Genomic DNA, 25,311 nt, shown 5'->3' on the forward strand with positions numbered 1-25,311 from the left:
AATCAGTCACGTGGTTGGCTGTATAACATTTGTAGAGCAATTTTTGCTCACTAGACTTTAACTGAGCACCAGCCTGGTACCCAGAACCTCCTTACATAATTACAGACGTAAATCAGGTTGCACCTGTACTTTGCAGACACTTACAATCTGGCTGGAGAGATAAATGAATATAAAACAAAACACAAACACGTGAATTCGCTATAACAAAGGTATTAGCACAGCACACGAGACTCTAAGGCAGAAATGTTTAATTCCACCTGAAGGAATTGGGAAAGTTTTATGCAGTAGTGAAGATGTTTGCTCTGAACAAAAAAAAAGTATGAATCATATCTCATCTGGTAGAAAAAGGGGACAAAGTTTCAGGAAAAGGAGAGAGTATGGTGTGAAATGTTCTGGGCACAGTGAGCAGCTCTGTGGGCTCAGGCAGACAGGAATGAAGGTGATGGTAGGGTCGCTGTGCAGAGCCACACTGCCCATGAGAAATATACGAAGAAACACATTTAAAACTTTTAATTTTCCAGAAAGTAATAATAGATTTTACTTAACCCAGTGTATCCAAAATGTTATCATTTCAGCATAAGCAATACAAAACTCTTAGTAATGATTTTATTTTCCATTATTTTTAATGTGGTGTCTTCAAAATCCTATGCGTGTTTAATACTTATGGCGCATCTCAGTTCGGACTAGCCACATTTCAAGTGCTCAGAAGTCATGTGTGGCTACTCTATATTTTTAATTTATTTTTAATTGGAGGAAGATCCCCTGGAGGAGGGGGCATGGCACCCCCCCTCCAGTATTCTTGCCTGGAGAATCCCATGGACAGAGAACTATAGTCCATAGGGTCTCACAGAGTCAGACACAACTGAAGTTACTTAGCCTGCCTGCCTGGAGGATACTTGCTTTACAGTATTGTGTTGGTTTCTGCCATACATCAACACGAATCAGCCATAGGCATATATGTGTCCCCTCCCTCTTGAAACTTCCACCTCCCAGCTCATCCCACCCTTCTAGGTATTCACAGAGCACAGGGTTTGAGCTCCCTACATCATACAGCAGATTCCTACCAGCTATCAGTTTTATATATGGCAATATATGTGTTTCAGTGCTACTCTCTCTGTTCATCCCACCTCTCCTTTCCTGAACAGCACAGATTTAGAGTGATTAAAGAGGCTGGAGGCTCAGGTCAGAACCATGGAGAGCACCGACACTTGAGTCAGGTGGGAATGAAAGAAGATAGCATCTTGGGATCTGCAGAAGACAGTGGTCAAGAAAAATTGGGTGGGGGCGGTGTTTGCTGACAAAGCCAGTATAAAAGAAGTCAGGTAAAAGAGAATTTCAAAAGGAACTCATTGTTTCCAAAGACAAAGTGATAATCTTCTACTTGCAAACCTGATCATCTTTCAGCATTCTCTATCTCAGGGAAGGGCACCAAGGCCCCTCCATATGTCAAGTGAGAGCCTACAAGTCATTCTTAACATCTCTCACTTCCTTACCGATCGAATGCAATGCATCATCAGCACCTAGCAATATTCTCCTAACTCTCAAATCCCCCACCTCTGTGTGCTTTACCATGCCTCTCTAGTCTACGCCAAAGTAATATCGTCTCCTGCTCAGATTACAACAGTGTTAATACTCTACATGCATCCATTCTAGCACCTCTAATTTACTCTCCCACCCACCCATTGCTGCCAGAGCAATCTTCTAATAGTAATCCGAGTAAGGCCCTTCAAGTCCTTTCCCTCTGCTCTTAGGGTAAGGACAGAGCTCCTTCCAAAGCTTGTGAGCCCCTGCATGGTGTGATGCTGCAGTGTGCAAAACTTTTCACTAGCCACCCTAGCATCATTGGCCTTTGTTCAGTTCTCTGTCCTTGCCGTGCTCCCTGCTGCCCCAGGACCTTGGCATGTGCTATTGTCTCTATCTGGGATGTGGTTACCTCTCTCTTTTAATAGTTAGTCTTTATTAATCCCTCAGATATTATTTTAAGCAGCATGGCTTCAGGGAGGCCCTCTCTGGTCAGGTGAAATCCCTATTCTAGAGACACTGATAGCATCATTTCTCCTTTTTTCTGAGCATTCATTACAGTTGCAGCTTTGCATTTTTACATGTGTTAATATGTCTTCCCAGAGACTGTGAGGAGGGTGTCATGATTTTGCTCAGCTTTCCATTCTCAGTGTTTGCCTAGTTGATATTAACTACTCAACCATCCAGGCCTCAAACATTTACTGAACAGCAACTAAAGAGCAGGTATTGTGCCAGCTGCTAGGGGTGGTCTAGGCAGGGGAAGCAGGGGGTTTGGAATTGTTCCTCTGGCATTCCCACTGGTTTACTTAGATTTTCAGCTAAGAGCAACTGTGCATACATTACATAGTGATATCAAGTCCTTATCACATTTTCTCCTGCAAACTTACCCAGACACAGTTAATCATTTTTTTAAGTTGAAGTCATAATGAAACCCCAATAGATGGTATAAGGTTACACTGTATGGAAAGTTCGGCTCGGAAATCCAGCACCCCTTATTCCTGGAACTGGCTCTAACCAAAGTCAGTATCTTTCATATCCCTAAAATAATAAATAATGAGTGGTTGTTCAAGACTGGATTTTTTGAGAACAGAACTTTACCTTTTCTAAAACAATACAATTATGGATCATTTAGTCATACCTTGGACTCTTAACATTAGACAGATATTTAGCAACTTCTTTTCATCATTTCCCAGATATGGATAACACCAACTTTAATACTTTAAGTCTTGTGACAAGTATTGTCATACTTTCCCAGTGGAAGGAAATGATGAATGAGTGTTTTGTAAGGTGCAAAATGGTTCAAGTATGCACAAAATGGGCTTCCCAGGTGGCGCTGGTGGTAAAGAACCTGCCTGCTATGGAGGAAATGTAAGAGACGTGGATTCAATCCCTGGGTCGGGAAGATCCCCTGGAGGAGGGCATGGCAACCTACTCCAGTATTCTTGCCTGGAGAACCCCATGGACAGAGGAGCCTGGTGGGCTACAGTAGATCACAAAGAGTTGGATACGACTCAGGCACTTAGCATGCACGCATGCACAAAATTCACTCTTAGCTGAAACTCAATGATGTGATTACTATATTAAAAGGCTTGGGAAAAAAATAAAAGCCCTTTTTTAGAAAGGAATGAAAAGCAGGGGAATGGTGTAGACAGGAAACTAACATTTATCAGATCTTGTTAAGTCAAGCTCTATTTTTAGTTCCTAATTTTTCTTTCAGAGAAGTGTTATTTAATAAGAGGCTTATTTTTAGAAAATGTACCAGGCCAGCTCTGTTCTACATTAATGAAAAAGCTTGTCAAAATACTTAGCTGCCTAATTATTGCCAACACATGTGGCACTTACTATGTAACAGGTGCTGTTCTAAGTGCTTTTCATGTATTAACTCATGTGATACTCAGAACAATTCTACTATTGACCCATTATGTGGATGAGAAAACTGAGGCATGAGGAGGAAAAGTTCCCCAGATCAGAGAGCTAACACAGTATAGGGCTGGATCTGAACCCCAGCAGTCTAGCTTTAGAGCGAGTGCTAATAACCACCATGCAAAAGTGCCTCTTAGGGCTTCTCAATTCTTAAAGTATTAAAAAATCATTTGATTACAGACTAAATTTATATCTTTATTTTAGCATTAAAAACACACACGTCACAGAGTTACAATCTCCCCATAGTTGAAGATTCATCATATGAAGACAAAGAATCTAACATAAAAATAAGCCAAGAGAAAGTATACTTTTACAAGCTAACATATATGCCCCTTCAGGCACATAAAGTTGGCTTGGATTAGTGCTGTCACTGAATCAGTGGTAAAGTTCATCTAAATTATATTTGGCAATACTATGATCACACAGTGTAACTCTACACATAAAGCAATTGTTAACCAACTGCACTGAATTTGGACCATGATTATTTAAAATCTCCAGTTGCAATATTTTTTGAATAATATCTAGTTGGATAAGAAAAAAGACCACTGTCCATATTCCCCACCTACTTATGCTTTTCAAACAAGAAAAAAACCCATAGTAATGAAGAAACGGTGGAGGATGTGATGAAAACTGTAGTGCTGTAGCAGATTTTAGTAACTCAGCTCCTTTTCTTAATTGCTACTAGGTTAAATCACATGGCACTGACAATATTCAACTATGTTTGACTTACCAAAAGGATGATTCATATGTTTCAATCTATTAGGAAAGTCGTATTTCATTATACACGGTAAAATCTAAGGAACTGTGTGTCATTTTCCCTAAAAGGAAGGACTACTCCACAGTCCATCAGTAGAGCTTTTAAGAATCTCAGCTTTGGTGGACACTCTTAGGACGCCTCCAGCACAAAATGAGTTGCTAGAAACTACTCAGGGTGAACCCTCTCCATAAATCCGAGAAGGACGTCAATTTACAGAGAGATGACAGGTTCGTAACAGTGTAACATGTTTTCTAAAAACTTACTCTTGGAGACTGGGGGCAGAGGAAAGTGACAAGAGTTATTGTTGAAAGAGTACACAGTTTATATTAAAATGATGAAAAAATTTTGTAAAGTGATGACAGTTACACAATACTGTGAATGTATTTGATACCACTGAATTGTATGCTTACGAATGGTTAAAATGATAAATAGTATATATACTTTCAGTTCAGTTCAGTTCAGTCGCTCAGTCGTGTCCGACTCTTTGCGACCCCATGAATCGCAGCACACCAGGCCTCCCTGTCCATCACCAACTCCCGGAGTTCACTCAGACTCACGTCCATCGAGTCAGTGATGCCATCCAGCCATCTCATCCTCTGTCATCCCCTTCTCCTCCTGCCCCCAATCCCTCCCAGCATCACAGTCTTTTCCAATGAGTCAACTCTTTGCATGAGGTGGCCAAAGTACTGGAGTTTCAGCTTTAGCATCATTCCTTCCAAAGAAATCCCAGGGCTGATCTCCTTCAGAATGGACTGGTTGGATCTCCTTGCAGTCCAAGGGACTCTCAAGACTCTTCTCCAAAACCACAGTTCAAAAGCATTCTTTTGAATTCTTCAGCACTCAGGTTTCTTCACAGTCCAATTCTCACATCCATACATGACCACTGGAAAAACCATAGCCTTGACTAGACAGATCTTTGTTGGCAAAGTAATGTCTCTGCTTTTCAATATGGTATCTAGGTTGGTCATAACTTTTCTTCCAAGGAGTAAGCATCTTTTAATTTCATGGCTGCAGTCACCATCTGCAGTGATTTTGGAGCCCCAAAAAATAAAGTCTGACACTGTCTCCACTGTTTCCCCATTTATTCCCCATGAAGCGATGGGACCAGATGCCATGATCTTTATTTTCTGAATGTTGAGTTTTAAGGCAACTTTTTCACTGTCCTCTTTCACTTTCATCAAGAGGCTTTTTAGTTCCTCTTCACTTTCTCCCATAAGGGTGGTGTCATCTACATATCTGAGGTTATTGATATTTCTCCTGGCAATCTTGATTCCAGCTTGTGCTTCTTCCAGCCCAGCATTTCTCATGATGTACTCCGCATATAAGTTAAATAAGCAGGGTGACAATATACAGCCTTGACGTACTCCTTTTCCTATTTGGAACCAATCTGTTGTTCCGTGTTCAGTTCTAACTGTTGCTTCCTGACCTGCATACAAATTTCTCAAGAGGCAGGTCAGGTTGTCTGGTATTCCCATCTCTTTCAGAATTTTCAACAGTTTATTGTGATCCACACAGTCAAAGGCTTTGGCATAGTCAATAAAGCAGAAATAGATGTTTTTCTGGAACTCTCTTGCTTTTTCCTGATCCAGCGGATGTTGGCAATTTGGTCTCTGGTTCCTCTGCCTTTTCTAAAATCAGCTTGAACAACTGGAAGTTCACGGTTCACATGTTGCTGAAGCCTGGCTTGGAGAATTTTGAGCATTACTTTACTAGCGTGTGAGATGAGTGCAATTGTGCGGTAGTTTGAGCATTCTTTGGCATTGCCTTTCTTTGGGATTAGAATGAAAACTGACCTTTTCCAGTCCTGTGGCCACTGTTGAGTTTTCCAAATTTGCTGGCATATTGAGTGCAGCACTTTCACAGCATCATCTTTCAGGATTTGAAATAGCTCAACTGGAATTCCATCACCTCCACTAGCTTTGTTCTTAGTGATGCTTTCTAAGGCCCACTTGACTTCATATTCCAGGATGTCTGGCTCTAGGTCAGTGATCACACCATCGTGATTATCTGGGTCGTGAAGATCTTTTTTGTACAGTTCTTCTGTGTATTCTTGCCACCTCTTCTTAATATCTTCTGCTTCTGTTAGGTCCATACCATTTCTGTCCTTTATCGAGCCCGTCTTTGTATGAAATGTTCCTTTGGTATCTCTAATTTTCTTGAAGAGATCTCTAGTCTTTCTCATTCTGTTGTTTTCCTCTATTTCTTTGCATTGATCGCTGAAGAAGGCTTTCTTATCTCTCCTTGCTATTCTTTGGAACTCTGCATTCAGATGCTGATATCTTTCCTTTTCTCCTTTGCTTTTCGCTTCTCTTCTTTTCACAGCTATTTGTAAGGCCTCCCCAGACAGCCATTTTGCTTTTTGCATTTCTTTTCCATGGGGATGGTCTTGATCCCTGTCTCCTCTACAATGCCACAAACCTCATTCCATAGTTCATCAGGTACTCTATCTATCAGATCTAGTCCCTTAAATCTATTTCTCACTTCCACTGTATAATCGTAAGGAATTTGATTTAGGTCATACCTGATTGGTCTAGTGGTTTTAGTATAATTTAAAAAACTCACTCTTAGAATAAACTTGATTTTCCCTGCTGCAATGTTGCTGGTAATTCAAACTTACTTGAATTAATTAAGAACGCTGATACAATTAAAAAGAAAATAAAAACCTCTGACATCCTTCTGAAGACACTGCAGTAACTGAATCTGTCCCACATTAGTGCCCCACCTGACTGGGCATGTGGGTTAGACTCAGCACACTTTTATGGGAAACACGGGCAGCACTTGGCTTCCTTGATCCATCAGAGCTTTCCTCTTGGCAGTCTAGGCACACGCATGCGCACATTCATACTCACGCGCGGCACGCCTCATCTGCTGAGGACCATATGTGTCAGATATTTGGGGAGGAAAATCATGTCTTGAAGCCAGTGGCTGACACACCACATGTCCTGGCAACCACTTGAAGTTGTCAGTATCAGTTGTCTCACATCAAATGAGTTAATATGTTCATTTAGAATCCTGGTGGGCAGATAGGCATGTGGGTCAAAGCCCTTTCCACAAGCATCGCTGGATTACTAACGATTCTTTCCCAGGCCCGGACAGGAATAGTATTTAGAGTTTGACATCCCTGAAGAAAAAGACAGTCACACAGTTTGGCAGCTCGGCTCTGATTATCCATTAGACAGATACTTGTCATTAAAATTGTAAAGTGATTCTTCGCTTTACACTGCTATGCACCAAGCAGTCACAACTTTGTTCAAAGGTATGAGCCTGCCAGGAGAACCAGAAGGCCCATTATTGGTTTTGGACAACTGGAAAAGCTGACATGTTTGAATACCTTGAACTTAAAATGCTTTATTTACTTGAAGCCAAAAATGTAGTCATTCTGTTATTAAGAGATCTGTGGACTTAAAATAACGTTTTCTGTTTCGTTAATTATTCTCTGCTGGCAACTGTTGAGGTCTACATGTGTCACCTGATTTCCTTCCCATCAAGTTATAAAGAATTATATCTTAATAGAAATCATCATTTTTCAGTGGTTGAAAGCAATATCATGACGTTAGGGTATTTTTAGGCCTTTGAGTTGTGTGAGAGCTGAAATAAAACTACCCAAAGTTCTAGTGTAAGGAGAAAGTTTCAGCTTCTTCATGGTTGTTCATATATGTGGTATTTGAACTATTTCCAAACCATAGCTGAAATATTAGTGATGTTCAGTAGGTCGATCTACTAAAGCTACTAAGCTAACTTTAAGTCAAAACAAGTATTTAAATATTAATACTATAAAGGCAAAACTAAGAATTTTTGGTTTTGATCTTGCCGCAGGGCATTAGGGATCCTACTTCCCTGACCAGGAATCAAACCTTCACCCCCTGCAGTGGGAGTGTAGAGTCTTAACCACTGGATCCCCCAGGGAAGTCCCAGAATGTATTTTTAAAATTACTAAATCTTCATGGGGCTTCCCTGGTGGCTCAGTGTAAAGAATCCACCTGCTAATGCAGGAGACACGGGTTCAGTCCCTAGGTTGGCAAGATCCCCTGGAGAATGAAATGGCAACCCATTCTGGTATTCTTGCCTGGGAAATCCCATGGACAGAGGAGCCTGATATTCTGCAGTCCATGGGGTCACAAAGAGTCAGACATGACTTAACAACTAAACAACAGCAACAAATCATCATTTATGATATATATATATTCTAGTGAAAATAGTGACATTATAAAAAAACATAAGATTCTAAGTTTATATATCTGAAACTGTGGGGGAAAAAACAATTAAGTTCCATGCCTGACTCAGAAGTAAGTGGAATTATAAATAAGATATCAGGTCATTGAATGTATAAGAAGATTTTGATGGGTTATGTCAACACTGTCCTGTTTCTATATATTATCCTAATACCTTGGAAGAATGGTCAAAATTCCTGACTTTTGCACCCTTCTCTCTGATTCCTGTACAATCCCTTGTCACTGCCCTTCCCCCAATCTCTCAAACATTTCCAAAACCCTCAAAATCGACAATCTAAGTGATTCCATAGGTCCTACCTGTTTGACCTGTCTGCAGTATGATACTGTTGACAGCTCATTCCATGTAAGACCACTTCCTCATTCTTTCATTCAACAAATGCTTATTTTCTGCTGATCTTAAACATGAGTGTAGATATCATAATTTTTTTCTCTCTCAGATACGATAGTGGTACTCCTGAACTGTTGTCTCTAGATTTCCTGCTTTGGGTTTTTTCAAAACCGTAGTGGATCTGTATACATCTGTCTAATTCCTCTGCCAGTGGTTCGTATCTGAAAGAGGACTGACCATGTTTAAAGGTAGAGTGCACGGAAGCTATAAAGAATCTTGATTAGTACTCTTCCAGCTACAATGTACAGATGCATTCCTAGTAGCTGTTGTCAAGATAACCACTCCTATTTTAAACACTAACCTCTTTTCATAGAGCATTTTGAAGAAAATGAGTCGTTGTGTAGGGATGTTTACTAGCTTTACAATTTTAATTTCAAGATCTGTACATTTAGCTTTCATTTACTTAATTTCCTTACAAGAACATCAACTCCTTAAAGAAGTATCTGTTGTGCTTGGGAACCTCAAAAAATGAGAAGGAACCATGACAGAGGTAGATAAGGAGGAGTAGGCTGTCCAAGAGTCATGTACAGTGGGCTAAATGCTTCATTTGCCCCCAATTCCACTAAAACCTACGTCTCACTTATTCATTAATACTAGGTCTGTTGTTTATTTTGGGGCGTAGATGGATGTTTGATTCACCAGTGATTATTTACTCTGACCATATCTATTTATTAAATTGGACCAGACTGGCACTGCCTCTGAGTTTTTGTAACATCTCAGAAGCTAAACTGAACATAAAGTAAGAGTACTTTGAGTTTCTTACACTTGAGTACCACACAAGAAGACACTGGTGTGGGAGTGTGGCGGGGGGTGGGGGAGTGGATCCCTAAAGAAAAATGTATGAACAGCCTCAAGTAGAACAATGGAAGAAGTTAAAATAAGGGAGGCAATTCATCTATTGAAAGAAATCAATGTATAATGTAAATATCACAGCAGTTTTAAGTTGTTTGAGGATTAGCATGTGTTACTTTGACACAAGGGAGTACATCAGGGATAATTCCTAAAGCCCTTTTGGCCCTAGCACTGAGCTCTCATGCTAGAATATTTCAGCAAGTCATAAGCTATTTCGTGCTCAGACCACAGGGAGCAGTCCTTCCTCCCAGAGCACAAAGAGGGTCTTCTTGCAAAGAGCAGATCTGGGTGAGATTGGAGATGAAAACATCCTTCAGAAATAACCTCAGAAGGACATCAAGAAATGGCAAAAATTACCCAGTGTGGGCTTGGCACACCCAGCATTCTACTATGTTTATTTGTTCCAGACTAATTTTGGTTACTTGTTCTCTGTGATTTGAAAGGCCTGCCAGTCTCGAGCCATTCTTTCTAGTTATTGGAGGGCCCACTCTATGACTGGATGGAGTGGCTGCCTGACCCACAACAGCCCTTGGGAGGTGGCGTAGGGTTCGGAGGCCTTCAGTTTTGACCGAGAAAGAGCGTGGTGTCAGTTTGGGCCTAAGGATGTGGCTTCTCAGACACTTGTGCGATGACAGTTCTAATTGATTTTAGAGACTGATGGGATGATATTCTTATGAATAGCACTCTTGACCCTCATCTCGTCTGGGAAAGGCTGAGGTGGCCTCAAAGGCTTCATTCTGAGAAAGATCTATGTTTTGTTTCTAAGGTAACGAGGTCATTTAGGGCAGAATAGGAGGTACTTTACATATGGAAACTATTAATGACAGAAATGATGTATGAAACAGGGCCAGAATCACATTTTTCTTTGATTTCACACATGCTATTTTTTCCTTTTATTCTTTGGCCACCTTTTCTGCAAAGCCTTTGATGAAGAAAACCCAACCACTGGAGCCACAGAACGGGATTGTCATTCATGAGAGAGACTATTCATAATTTCACATTCATAGACAGGCCTCATCGAGAAACTCCCATGGAATCTTTGCAAATGTTAAAAGTCCAAAGGTTTCTATTTTAAGGTCTCATAAGAAACAAAATATTTGAAAACGCACATTACTGGTTTCTTTTTCCCATGAGAGTCCTCTCCTTCTTTCCTTGCATTTTCAGATGAACATTATAACCAAGTAGACTATAACTCAACAGACTATTGTGGTGTGGTGTTTAGTCACCAAGTCATGTCCGACTGTAGCCCGCCAGGATCCTCTGTCCATGGGATTTTTTCCGGCAAGTATACTGGAGTGGGTTGACATTTCCTTCTCCAGGGGATCTTCCCGACCCAGGGATCAAACCCAGGTCTCCTGCACTGCAGGCAGATTCTTCACTGACTGAACTACTAGGGAAGCCCCAATAGACTATTGTTTCCAGCCATTTAATGATAATTTTACATTAAATGTCTTCACCACAATTTTGGGGGAAAAAAAGAAATTTTTAAAAGAGAGGCTCTTGAAAAGTTGAAGTCCTCAGCTACTTTTGGAAAAATGACTCCTCTTATGGCAAAGTTGTGAAAGTCAAGAATGAAGTGTTACATCAGAAAATTACAGCCTGCTTCAAAATACTTTACTCATTATATTTTCTTTCTAAGAATTAATGCCTTGTTAGAATTAAAAGCTAAATTCTGTGGAAATAAACTCATTTTAAAAGAAAACTCTAAGTAGTAATCGTATGAGACATGAAGAGACATGATCAAGCAATCACGTTCTTACATGAACTGCCGTCAGCCATCTCCTGAAGTTGCATGTCCAGCTCCCAGCCCAGCATCTCCACAGATGCCCTGGCTTCCAGACTTCACTTCTCATTTTCCAAAATAACGGCTTTGGGCTGGTATGATTTCTAATATCCTTCGTGACTCAAAATATCTATAATTCTATCACTGTTACAAACTTCAAATCTGATACCTGATTTTAAGCCTCTTTTTCATGAGCAGGTGAAAATTATCATCTTAGGTGACCAAAGAATCCAAGAAATAAGTATGGATGTCAAAATATATATGTATATATATTTTTGTTTGTTTGTTTGTTTGTTTTCCCCTGGCTGCAGGATTTTTACCTACGGCCAAAGCAATTTTGTAAAAAGCTTCTACTCAGTATTCAAAAGAGCCATTTCTTTCCCCCAGAGAGAATTAATCCTAGGCAAGGACTGGAAAAGAGAGTTTCCCCAGATGAAGCTTAAGCACACACCCGCTGAGAAGCTCATTCTGTTTTAATTTGCCAATTAAAACTGCCCTGGGAAATCACGCGTTGTCATTATCTCATTAAAAATGCTATGTGTGACCTTCCCTTACCTCTCTCTGAAAAAAGAACATTCAAGTAGCCCACCGGCTCCCCACAACTTAAATTTAAGAGCACCCTTAAAAGACTGGCTTTACCTAGGGTCCTCTGGGGTCCATCGTCTGCTCTTATTACTACCATAAATTCTACGGATCTCCAATCACTAACTCAAAATGTTTACTGGGTATTTACTGTATCTGAAATTTTCCAAGCATTGAGAAGTGTTTAAAAGGCACTAAAATGCCTGTTTTCTGCAAATTAATGGCAACTTTCATTGGAAAATAGGATCTTATAAACTGGTCTTTTAGAGATCCCTTCTATATCGTCTTTTGTTTCTATCTGACTTTTATTCAACCCCACCCTGGCTGTCTTGCCTGGTTATCTGTGGAATGAATTACAAGGCTGATACTGAGAGTTGAGATTGAAAGTGTTAGTTGCTCAGTCATGTCCGACTCTTTGCAACCCCATGGACTGTAGCCCACCAGGCCCCTCTGTCCATGGAGGAGTGGGTAGCCATTCCCTTCAATCCCAACCCAGGGACTGAACCCTGGTCTCCTACATTGCAGGCAGATTCTTTACTATCCGAGCCACAGGGTTACATTCTTTAAATTAAAAAGCTTAATTTTTGTTGATATGAAAGTTATAAATCCCCTTTACTTATCAGTTGTATACTGAGTTCACATTACCTGTGGGCAATAGAGTGATTTCAACTGTGTTATTTATTACTACTTTTCAATTTCTAGTGAGTCATAAAATGACTAAAAGCCTGGAGTAAGATGGAAACTCTACAGAAATTCTGGATAATGGCTTACATTTAATAATGCCCCTTTGAGTAATATAATAATAATAAATGAAAAACTATGACACCAGCATCCTACATAGACTTAAACATGATTCTGTGTGTGACACCTGCAGATTATTACGTTTTCCCAAAATTCATCCTCAAAGAATCCACGGACTCCTGCTTAATAAAAACATGTAGCCCCATAGGTCAATAGGGGAAAGGCACTCTGCCTATCTGTAACCGACGGGGATGATTACCTTATTGCCTTGAAATCCCTTCGGGCCTGGATCCCCAGGAGGTCCAGCGATGCCCTGCTCCAGGATGAAGACCAAGAATTAGTTCTGCATACAAAAGGCCAACGTGGAGTGAATCATTCATAAGGGTCCCTAGAGATCCTGGAGTTGAAGTCAGGACTGTCTGACTCAGAGTTAAGTGAAGGTTACACACATGGAGAAATGGGATGAGATGAAATTCCCTGTGTCAAACACATAGCTTCTAAAATAGTACCTAAGCTGACAGCGAACATTTATTGATGAGCTATTCATTTTCTAAACCTGTGCTTCCAACATTATTCCTGTGCTGGAGCACTTTCTGGAAAGATTTTGGTTAAACAACAGCTTTTAAAAATATGTATTAATATCCACGGCATATAACTGAAAATTGGAGTGTCCAATGACCCTTTGATAATAATCAGTTACTGCCCTGCCCTGACACAATTCCAGACCAGAACAAAGAAGATGATGGTTAACAAGATGCCATCTAGGAAATTGGGGTAAAGGTATAATTTTCAGTAGACTTTTTGAAATGCTGAAATTAGCTCTTTATGCATACACACATTCCTCCCATTACAAGTTTAGACAAGGCAAGTCCCCAAACTGGAAAAAACTGATTCAAATCATTTTCTGGAAGAATCATTGCATGTTATTGAGCAGTGACTATTTATGATGGAACAATACAAATGCGGTAATTTAGATAAAATGCATAGCTTTCCCAGCAGCAGTGCAAACATAGGTACATTCTGTTTTCAATTGCTTTGACATTATGCTTTTATCTTCCTAGACTCTAATTTTGTTGTTGTTGTTAACTTTTACTCTTTAGCTACTCACTAAGTAGACTCACCTGCTGGTAACTATCTTGAGGGAGCCTGGATTAGTTATTCAAAATATTAGAGCATCAGTTTTCAAACTTTGTTTCACACTGTAATTACCTGGGAATCTTTTGACTAAATTGGTAGAGGGTACAAGTGGGCAAAGGGATTTTAAAAGCTTCCTAGATGATTCTAATACAGACTTAGATTTGGTTTTCACTCCCTTACCTGAATTCCTCTGGGTCCCTTTGGTCCATTTGGTCCTGGGGATCCCTGTGAAATAAAATTAGTAGTAAGATACTCTAAATATCTATTTAGTTTGCAGTGATCTTAGGTGGCACAGAAGGGACTTTATTCTCAGTAATGGCCAGTCTTCGCAGCTTATCCAAACATCAGATTCATTGTTAACAAAATGATAATTATTAACAAGCCACCTTGGGTTCCAGTTTTCCTTTAGTAAGAAAATCCATGAAACCACAGTTTTGGATTAAGTCTTTGCCTATATATATTTGACATTTTGATCAGAATTTTTAAAATGTATTTCTTAAGAATTCTTAGAAAGCAGTATACTTTGTGGAATTCTGTATTCTTCCAACAAGGCAATATCAGTTAAATTAAGTGAGTTTCCACAATGTATGCATTACTCTCTTCCCCATCTTCAGGACATGGAACTTGGCAAAACACAGTTTATACTTAATACTCTTCTAACAAAATATTTCAATGTGTCTGTTAACTAGGAAGCCCTTTAAAGTTTCTTTTTATAAGAGTATAATCTAGTCTCTCTTTTCTCAAATTTCTAATTTTTTTAATTACCAAAATGTAACCTATTTATAATAGTTATACCATGACAATTATAGAAAAAAGTAAATTCATGGACAACAATCACACAGAGGCAACTGCTGTTAACATTTTAGGCATATTTTCATACAATATTGTTCCCAATAGATTTTTTTCTTTAAATAATTTGATCAAAATGTATATCAAATTTTGTGTCCTACTTATCTGGTCTTCCATTCAGTCAAAAATATTTTGCATGTCATTAAAAACTCTTAGTAAACGGAATAATATCTAAGAATGTGAATCTATCATAATTATAATTACTCATTTCCCCAGTTTTGACATTTGTTTCCGATGATTTCTATTGTTAGCAATATTATAGTGAATATCTGTGTGTATAAATCTCTGTTCAACTTCTGATTTATCCCTGAGGATAATTTCCCAGAAGATGATGATTGGGAAAGAACTTGAAGCACATTTAAGGCTCTCTCTCACTTTCTTTTGTCTCTCCACATATGGAAAGATAAAGGAACATTTCCTCCACAGAGTGTGTTCAGATTTCCATTCCCACTACCTGAGTAGAGAGAATACATCTTCATTTTATAGAACCCCCATCAATACTGAGTATTATGTATTACTTTATATTTTTAATATTTTATTACTAAAATATTTTAATGTTTTAAATTTTACTTCTCTGACTGCTTATATGTTCATTTATTATCCATTTATATTTTCTGTTTTATGTTTTTTCCTGTTCTTTGTACATTTTACATGTAAACTTACATGAACTCATTATGTCAAGGACATTATATTTCTTTGACTTTAGACATGCCTTTTTTCAGATTTTTACATCTCTGATATTGGAATACATGATACAATCAATGCCATCTTACATTTATAGTCAGTACTTTTCTTTCTTTCTAGCACTGAAAATAATAGGGCATTTAACAATCCCTGGCATCTTAGTCAATGAACGACTTTAAATCTTTGTCAGCCATTTTTATTTCACAGAGTTTTCCCAGTTATTGTTCGACTTTCATTTCTGTTCCGTGTGTCCCTTCTTCAGTATTTTCAAGTCCATGTCCATCTCCCATTTTCAGTTATTCTCTGGGAAGAATCCATTCATTATCACACCTTTCATTTTTCCCAGAGATAATTACCAAGCCTACATTTTTCAGATTCACCTGTCCTTTAACTCTACAGTAGTTTAAAAGCTTTCAGAAAGTTCAAGCTATTTAGTGTTTAATAGGCCAGGGTCACTATTTTCTGCTTTTCTTCTTACCTTCTGCCTCATTTTCTCTCCTTGACTCTTCCCATAATTAAAAGATGGATACTGAAGCGCTTTATTATGTTGGTGGCATGCTGTTAACAGTTAATTGTAATGAAAACTATTTACTTTCACTCTGTACTTTTTTGGATCCTTTATCATGTTTCAAATACACTATGTATTTCTGGTCCATTAAGGAACTCCTTAACATTTTAATGCTGTCTCCAGTTTACATATTTTATTCATATTTATTTTCTAATGAAGGTAAATAACTACTCAGTTATCTGTGGTTGGCTGCATTTTCAGTTTCAAACCCCTTTCTATGTCTAGTTCTTCCCTATTATTGAAAAGTAGTTCATTAACTTATTTCATAGTGTTCATTCTATTTTCGAAGGTGCTTGTTCTCAGGGTTTAATTTACATCTGGAAAACTATTCCACTTTGATCCAATTGGATCTTGAACTGACTTTGCCAGTTAAGTTACTCTTTCACCATTAACATTTAGTGGGCCTGGTCTCAAAGGTTAGGGTGCCGCAGAGGCGTGTGGGGGCTCCATTAACTAAAGTTAGGGGTGGCTTTGTTTTCTGCTTCATGTTTCACAGATGTGAAAATTGAACGGTGACGCTGTAATTCCAGTAGTGAGAGCAACATTATGCTTCCCAGGATTTCCTCTTAAGGAAACTCATTCCCAAGAGATCACAGCTGTTAGCATTTTAAAAGCATGTTCCTTACTTTGTCACCCTTTATGCCGGGTTTACCACATTCTCCGCGTTCACCCTAAAAAATAAATACACAAGATAAAGAAGACGGTCATTCAGTGTTAGGATTCTTTTTATAAGATTCCCAGCAGAATCTTATGACATTAGCAGTCTGATGAATTAAACACAATTTTATCCTCAATACTGTGGGTTGTTTGGGCATTGAACTCTGAAAAATTTTATCCTTGAGTCATTCCTAACTTGACAGAATCAAATTAGTAATACCACCTAATGAGGCTTCACATTTTTGAGACATGGATGAAATTAAGAGGAAAGAAACCAAGGCTTAATTAGCATCTACCATATATTATATGCCCTTTGCATATATGTGATTTAACTGAATCCACATTACAGCCCAATGAGATCAGTTTTGCCATTCCTTTTTTTTTTCTTTTTTTGCAATTTGATCCTTAGATGTCTTTTTTTAATTGACATATAGTTGACTTGCAATATTAGATTAGTTTCAAGTGTACAAGATAGTGACTCAACGTTTTTATAGATTCCACACCATCCAAAGTTATTCTAAAATATTGCCTATATTCCCTGTGACTTATTTATTTTATAACTGGCAGTCTGTACCTCCTAATCCCCTTCACTTTGATCTTATTTTATACCTGAGGAAACTGAAGCTCAATAAGATAACTTCACTCCATCACTGAGCTAGTAAAGAAGAGTCAAGGTCTGAAACCAGGTCTACTCAGACTCAGAGACCCTGTTCTTTCCACAACACCACATGCTCTGGCCTGAGCACCAACTTTGATCAGTTAGTAGCGTTTGCCTAGAAATCCATGAGGAAAAGGTTCTGACTTGACAGAGAAGGGAGCCACAATGAATGAGCAAGGTCTGCACTGAGAGAGAGGGTCAGGGGTGGTGGCAAGCATGCTGTGTGTTTTCCATCACCTCATCCTCCTGCCTTTCCCGGAATATTAATGGGGGAAAAAATTAACATTTAAATGATGCTTTACTGTTTATTATTAGTGTTATTTTACAGACATTATCTCAGTTAATCTGACATCGATGTAAATCATTTAAATCACTGATGTAAATCTTTAATCATTTAATAATGTAAATCATGTCTGAGGTAGATAGTATTAGCCCAGTTTCACAGAATGAACATTTGTGATTTAAATGTAACTTGCTCAGATAGAATGAGAACTGGGGCCTCTGAATACTAATCCATTATATCAGACTTCTAAGACTTTTAATAATTAGAATTTAAAGGTAACAAAGTCAATTAGAAAAACAACTAAAGTTAGAATTTTCAAAGTGTGTTCATGTATATATTTATTTATTCTGAGCCTCCAGGCAATTCATATTTTTAAGAGAAGGCAGTTCTGTTGGGGAGGTTAAATGATTTACATCAATGTCCATGCCAGCCAGTGACTTAATCCAGTGCCGTCACTACGAGTTTCTGTTTCTGCTGCTGTTTTATTATCTCTGTGCTGCTCTAGAGCATGCGTCTTGAACCGCTAATACACAATGACATAAGCAACTTATGCTAGCGTGAACGTCACTGCCCTGCTTCCTTCATTAAGGAAATCTTGCTATGAAAAATGTCAGCTAAGCTAAACAGGACGTTTAGTGATACAGTGGAGTTATACTCTGCTGCAAGCTTCAGCTCAACACAAAATAGCAACAGTTTGCAGGTTGACAGCCAACCTGCCGACCACACTTTGCTCTAAGAAGGGAAATGATAATTGTGACCACCAATTATGGATGCAGAGTGTGTGCCAAAATGTCTTGATGTTATTGCTAATCCCCACAACAGCCTTGCATGGCATATATGTCTCCATTCATCACAAGGAAAATGAGGCTCAGACAGATTAAGCAGCTTGTTGATGACCACAGTCTTGAGTCTGTTAGACACCCAAGTCCGTGTTCTTCCTCAACCACCCAGAGCTGCACAGGGCATGCTGCCATGGTCTGCAAGTTACTCTTCACTAACCTGACACCTCTGCCTGGGGTCCTGCCTGGTATATTGCTGGCATCTGCAGCAGGCAAGAGGGAGGTACAATTTTTAGATCCAACTATGCCTCTATTCAGAAGCAATCTGTCCTCTCTCCCCTTCATATTGTGAGTCAGCCCAACCCAGGAAAAACTGAGCTTTCCCTGAAAACAAGCTGAACATTTATTTCTCAATGCAAATGGAAAATCACTCTTGAAGAATCAATTAGAAAGCAATTAATTTATTGTTGTGGAGTAAAATGAGTGGAATTAAATATGAATGGAAATAAAATGAGCCAACCACCAAAATATAAAACAGAAAAGTACTGTAAATATGCTCAAAATTCTTTTGGCTAAAAACTCACTTTCCATTTGTCCAAACAGATTTGTTAGCTATAGGGTCCTGAGAGGCAGCATTGGTTTGGGGGTAGATTCCCATCAATGAAAATACTGTACTCATGTTATTTGCCTCTGCAAAGGCATTTTCTTCTTTGGTGGGCTCAGTAATCCCTGTGGAATGGTCACAGTTACAAAGTTCCTGAGAGCAAGCACTTCAGAAATTTCTGAACAGATTAGCTCTGTTCCCAGCCTCCAATTTCTGATACTACTTCTCCTGGTGAAATTCTGGCTTGAATGTGGATAGTTCAGGGTCCTTTCACTCTGACATCTTGTGTTTTCCAAACAAGGCCCCCTCCAGTAAACTTATTATTCTCCAGAAGTTTAAGTGAATCTTTTAAATATATATATATATACAGAGAGTTTCCTGGTGTTGATAATTAACAAATTGTATAAATCAAGATGGCGCCATGGAGAATTTTCTTTGGCTCTATATATTTAGGACAATTTAGTTAGTGTTGCTCACTCAGTCATGTCTGACTCTTTCTGACCCCATGAACTGTAACCTGCCAGGTTCCTCTGTCCATGGGATTCTGCAGGCATGAATACTGGAGTGGGTTGCCAGTTCCTATTCTAGGGGATCTTCCCAACCCAGGTATCCAACCCACATTTCTTGCACCTCCTGCATTGGCAGACAGGTTCTTTACCATCTGAGCCACCAGGGAAGCCCATTTAGCACAATTATTTACAGTCATGAAACTTTCTTAACTTTCCCATACTTTCATTTGTTCCCTGTCTCTTTATAATAGAACCATATATTTGTAGACCAGCTAATAATTTACAGTACATTTTCACATCCATTATTCTATTTCACTTTCCAATCACCCTGTAAATTGTTTGTTTAGTCATAAGCTATGCCTGACTCTTTTGAGACCCCACGGACTGTAGCCTACCAGACTCCTCTGTCCATGGGATTTCCCAGGCAATAATAGTAGAGCAGGTTGCCATGTCCTTCTCCAGGGGATCTTCCTGACTCAGGAATCGAACCCACATCCCCTGCATGGGCAGGTGGATATTTTTTACCACTGAACCACCGAGAAAGCCTGATAAATTAGGGAGGCCTGCATTGATCCAGTTCTATACAGATGAAAAAAACAGGCATTCTAAGATATTGAGTTGTTCATGTTCTTATGGCCAAGTACAGAATCATGGCATTTCTTACACTCTTCCCCTTTAAGGCCTAACATTTTCCAGTTTAGGAATATATTTATTTGCTTGTATGTAGGTTTAACTCTAATGTTTACAAGGGCCCTGGGGCAAGAGTACAAGCAGAGGCCCACATACCATGTATCTAAGTAGCTGAAAGTTAGAAGTCAAGCTAATAAACTAGTACTGTTCTAACTTCCTTTCTTGGCAAATGAACCTACAAAAGGAGTAAAAAGTTAAAGGAGTTTTGGAATTCCTCAGAGGTCCACGTGGGAGACCTTTGCCCACGACCTACAGCCCAGCTCCCACTGCACTTCCCATCTCCAGCCCCTTCCACTGCAAAAGAAGCTATGAGTGTGTGTCTGTGAAGGTGCCCGAAGCAGCATAACAAAGCCCCCTCCATGGGCCCTCCTGTCCCAGCAAAGCTTCCACTTGGTTTCCCTCAGGGCTAGGAAGACGATGGACATGGGGAAGAGGTTTGTGTGAGCCTTTGAAGCGGGCTCAGGCCATTTGGCAGGGTCTTCTAGGGTGTTTGTTACCCAGAGTATGATCCAGGAGGAGGGGGCATGGGCCTCTCACCCTGCAGACTCCTGGCTCCCTCACGAGTGAGGAGGTTGGAGGGGACCCAGAACAGGACCCTGTAACGCAGGCCTTGGACTTCCCTGGTGACTCAGATGGTAAAGAATCTGCCTGCAATGTGGGCATCCAGGTTCGATCCTTGGATCGGCAAGATCCCCTGGCTACCCACTCTAGTATCCTTGCCTGGAGAATTCCTTGGACAAAGGAGCCTGGTGGGCTGTAGTCATGGAGTCTCAGAGAGTCAGACACGACTGAGCGACTAACACTTTCACTTGCCCAGGTCTGAGGGTTTTAAGACAGAATGAATTATAGCGACATGTTCTGATTTTAAATAGCTTATCTGACAAGGTGAGCATACAATAATAGCAGCATAAACTTAGGAATGAGCAACTGCTGCTGCTGCTGCTGCTGCTAAGTCGCTTCAGTCGTGTCTGACTCTGTGCGGCCCCATAGACGGCAGCCCACCAGGCTCCTCCATCCATGGGATTTTCCAGGCAAGAGAACTGGAGTGGGGTGCCATTGCCTTCTTCAATGAACAACTGAACACTCTCAAAGATTCCTGAACTCCAGTCTAACACATTCATTTCTTTTGAATCAGTTTGATGTCATAATTAGGAGATCCAACCAGTCCATTCTGAAGGAGATCAGCCCTGGGATTTCTTTGGAAGGAATGATGCTAAAGCTGAAACTCCAGTACTTTGGCCACCTCATGCGAAGAGTTGACTCATTGGAAAAGACTCTGATGCTGGGAGGGATTGGGGACAGGAGGAGAAGGGGATGACAGAGGATGAGATGGCTGGATGGCATCACTGACTCGATGGACAAGAGTTTGGGTGAACTCTGGGAGTTGGTGATGGACAGGGAGGCCTGGCGTGCTGCGATTCATGGGGTCTCAAAAAGTTGGACACGACTGAGCGACTGAATTGAACTGAACTGACATCATAATTTGTAATTTCCAAATAATCATAAAACAATCTAACAACTTATAACCTTTGTCAAATTCACTTCTCCTGCAAGATCTACCTAGATGATTGACTAAATGAAATAAGTAGTTCTTTACTGCTTAAGCAGGATGATCCATCATCTTTCCCCCAGTAGACAGTCTTAGGTCTATGTTTCATAGGGAGCTAAGTGCCAAGGGACTAGCCTAATTGTAGTATTGCTGTATCCTCTTGTACATAGAAACTTTTGGGCTGGATACTTGTGATGCATGGCTGTAAAAGTCAGGATTCTCTATTGAAAACAATTCATATTTGCAGGGCTAAGAGAGACTGGATTCTGATCTCAGGAATCTTGGGCCACCTTCCATTCTTTATAGCATATACCCATATCTTAAGTTCTATTATTTTATGTTAACAGAGTTAAAAATGTAATTAGGAATTTGAGGATCCAGACTTCCAAAAATAAGGGAAAATAACTTTTATTAAGTATAGAAATGAGCTTCCCTAGTAGCACAGACAATAAAGTATCTGCCTGTAATACAGGAGTCCTGGGTTCAATGCCTGGGTTGGGAAGATCCCCTTGAGAAGGAAATGGCAACCCATTCCAGTATTCTTGCCTGGAGAATCCCATGGACAGAGGAGCCTGGTGGGCTACAGTTCATGGGGTCGCAAAGAGTCCAGCATGACTAAGCAACTAACACACATACATGAATATATAAATACAGTTATGTTTCTGTTTTTCTTTATGAAATTTTATTTGTTGCTACCAACTTACCTTCTCACCCTTGTACCCAGGGATTCCCTAATTAAAAAAGAAAGTAGAATACGATATTAGAAGGCATAGTTGGAGGAAGTATCTGATATTTTTCATTTATAAAGTATAACAAAGCACATTTGTACAGTCTTGGAAAGTAAGACCAGGTAAAGATAAGCTCGTTCACTTATCTTTGCTCTTAGGGAATGTGTATATAGTAGAGGGAAGAAAAGAACCTATGTTTCCTTTTATTATAGTCTATTCTTGGTTCCACATATTTTTTTCAAACCCAATTTCTTACCCTTTCGGCCAGAGCTAAAGGAGAGAACTATACACTGAGACTCACTGTAGCAGGGACAACCTGTAACAGCCCTTTCAAAATTGTCCTGTTGACGTTTGAACTATGAACTCTCACAGCTGAGGGTGTTCCATGGAGACTGTTAGAGAAATTGGCTTTGGAAACGAGCTGAGATAACAACCTTTAAAATACCCGTAAATATTTATATCCATTCAGGTCCTCCTTTCAAATTCAGTCTCGAATATAGAGCATCACGGAAATGAATGGTTCCTTTGTCAACCCTGGTGAGACAGTGGCCTTTAAGTTACTATATTTTGTCCCGCGCTAAATAAGGGGCCGGCGATTCTGCAGCTCTTGTGTGTCAGTCTTGGGAACCCTGCACAGCCTTCTCTGTTGTGTCACTGCCCACAGTCCTTTAAGTAACACGACACTGAATTTTAACCTGATTGGGAAATTACCAGCTTTAAGCAACACCAAGTCTTTAATTGGATCGAGTGTCTTTTTCACACAACTACAGTTTCCAAGTATAAAAATAGAATTGCAAGGCATATTTTTAAGTGAGCTGGAGAAACCAGTGGAATAAACAAGATGTAAGTGTAGTTACATGTGAGTCAGAGTACAAAATTTTGTTGTGTAGGACTTTTTTACAAAAGATAAAAAGGAAAACTTTAGGAAACAAGTAACACTTCTCTCCAAATGTGCAGTCACTGAGAAATTGAAGAGTAAAACTAGTAAAACGAAGGAAATGTTATGGTACAATTTAATCCATGTTGGAAACGCTTATTCACGTAAATGGTTTAAGGTTTAGTATAGTGCTTAAAGTTAAAGGCCATAGTTAAACTGGTGTTCTTTATAAAAACAATTCATGTCTGCAGCACTAAAAAAAAGCTGGACTTCCCATCTCAGGAATCTTGGACTTCCCATCTCAGGAACCTTCTAACCCACCATCATATTTAAAATCCTGTCATCATTTTACGTTCAGAGAGGTGAGATTGTATTTAGGAAGGAGCCAATACAGTTTACAAAAATAAAGGAATAGTATTTTTTATAGTATAATTTTTTTCCTGTTTTATTTTCTTGGTTTTTTTGTGTTTGTTTTCTTTTTAGTTTTTTCCGTGAAATCCCTGGTTTTACTTGCTAGTTTTAAAATACTCAAATTTAAGGCAGTCAACTCTGTGCTCATTGGTCTCTGCAAAATTTGTTTCTGACTTTCCTATTTCTATTAACGGTACCATCGTGTTTCAAATCAGACAGAAATCAAAAGTTTATTATCATCTTGTCTCTCTACTTGCCCCTTCCATGCTTTTAATCCAACCAATTAAAATTCTCCAACAGCTTCCAGGACACTTAGTTTTATACAGAGGTTATTGTTTTTCGGTAATTACACCTATGTGTATAATCAATGTTGTTTTGGTTTTTTTTGGCCACAGCATAGGAACTTTTCTTGGCCAGGGATTGAACCCGTGCCTCATGCAATGGAAGTGCAGAGTTTCCACCCCTTGACCTTCAGGTGGGCCCCAGGGCCCTTAGTTACAAATCAAGGCCCATGTGATCCAGCCCTTGCCTACCTCACAGCCTCATCTCCTACCCCCGACTCTCCCTCAAGCTCTGGCTCTCTTGCCATTTCCTGGGCCCCCCAAGCTTCTTCCGCCTCAGTGCCTCTGTACCTACTGCTCTTTCTGCCTAGGAGCCCATGTGACCTTGTTTGCATTTTCATCACTGATTCGATGGACGTGAGTTTGAGCACACCCTGGGAGTTGGTGATGGACAGGGAGGCCTGGTGTGCTGCAGTCCATGTGGTCACAAAGAGTCAGACGTGACTAAGTGACTGAACTGAACCTTCTCACTGACTGGAATTCTTATTCACTGATTCACCTATTGATCGCCTCCTGCTGCGTGAACACTTCATGAAGCATGATCTCTCTACCTTGCTCACCTCCATTCCCCCTCACCCAGTATAGGGCTCAGCACATAGCAAGCGCTCAGTAAATCTTGCTGAACAGCTGAGGTAGAGTTAGTCACCACATCCCCGCATTTCTGCACCTTCGTGGTTCTCACAGTGTTCCCCTCCTTTCTGTTTTGTCGTCACCGTAGCTCAGTTCTGTCCAATATAATGTGAGCCACATATGTCATTTTCAGTTCCTTCATAGCCACTTCAAAAATGTAAGAATTAACAGGTGAAATTACTTTTTAATAATATGTTTTATGTCTCCTAACAGGTCAAAATTCTGTCATTTTAACACATGATCAATATTAAAAAATTATCAGTGAGATATTTTCTGTCTTTTTTTTGATACTGAGTCATCAAAATTCAGTGTGCAGTTCGTTCCTCCAGCACACCTCCCCTCCGGCTTGCCTGTCTTGACCACCAGTTGAGCACACATGGCCGGAGACTCACATTGGCCAGAGCAGCTCTAGCTAATTACTGTCCCTGTTACTTCTCATGCAGCCTGTAGCAACAAACCTCTTCAAAGTAAACGTTCTGCTTATCCCCACTTCAGTTTTGCTTTCAGAGCCAGGCCCAATTAATCTTCTAAAACCACAGCTCTGGGGCCGTGTGCCTCATCTAAATCTCACGGGGAGT

At 39.8% G+C, this 25,311-nt stretch overlaps 1 protein-coding gene across 2 annotated transcripts in view; it reads right to left on the minus strand.

Moving 5' to 3' along the window:
* Window positions 1-25,311, minus strand: part of COL28A1 (collagen type XXVIII alpha 1 chain) — a 181,519-nt gene that overhangs the window by 136,666 nt on the left and 19,542 nt on the right. For both annotated transcript variants that reach the window (XM_024990989.2, XM_024990987.2), the window contains exons 8-11: window positions 22,451-22,477; window positions 16,644-16,688; window positions 14,097-14,141; window positions 13,039-13,092 (exon numbers count right to left, since the gene is read on the minus strand). In XM_024990989.2, the coding sequence (XP_024846757.1) occupies window positions 13,039-13,092; window positions 14,097-14,141; window positions 16,644-16,688; window positions 22,451-22,477 (171 nt within the window). The remainder of the gene's footprint in view (window positions 1-13,038; window positions 13,093-14,096; window positions 14,142-16,643; window positions 16,689-22,450; window positions 22,478-25,311) is intronic.

The sequence above is a fragment of the Bos taurus genome, chromosome 4 (genome assembly GCF_002263795.3).
Source record: "Bos taurus isolate L1 Dominette 01449 registration number 42190680 breed Hereford chromosome 4, ARS-UCD2.0, whole genome shotgun sequence".
Lineage (NCBI taxonomy): Eukaryota > Metazoa > Chordata > Mammalia > Artiodactyla > Bovidae > Bos > Bos taurus.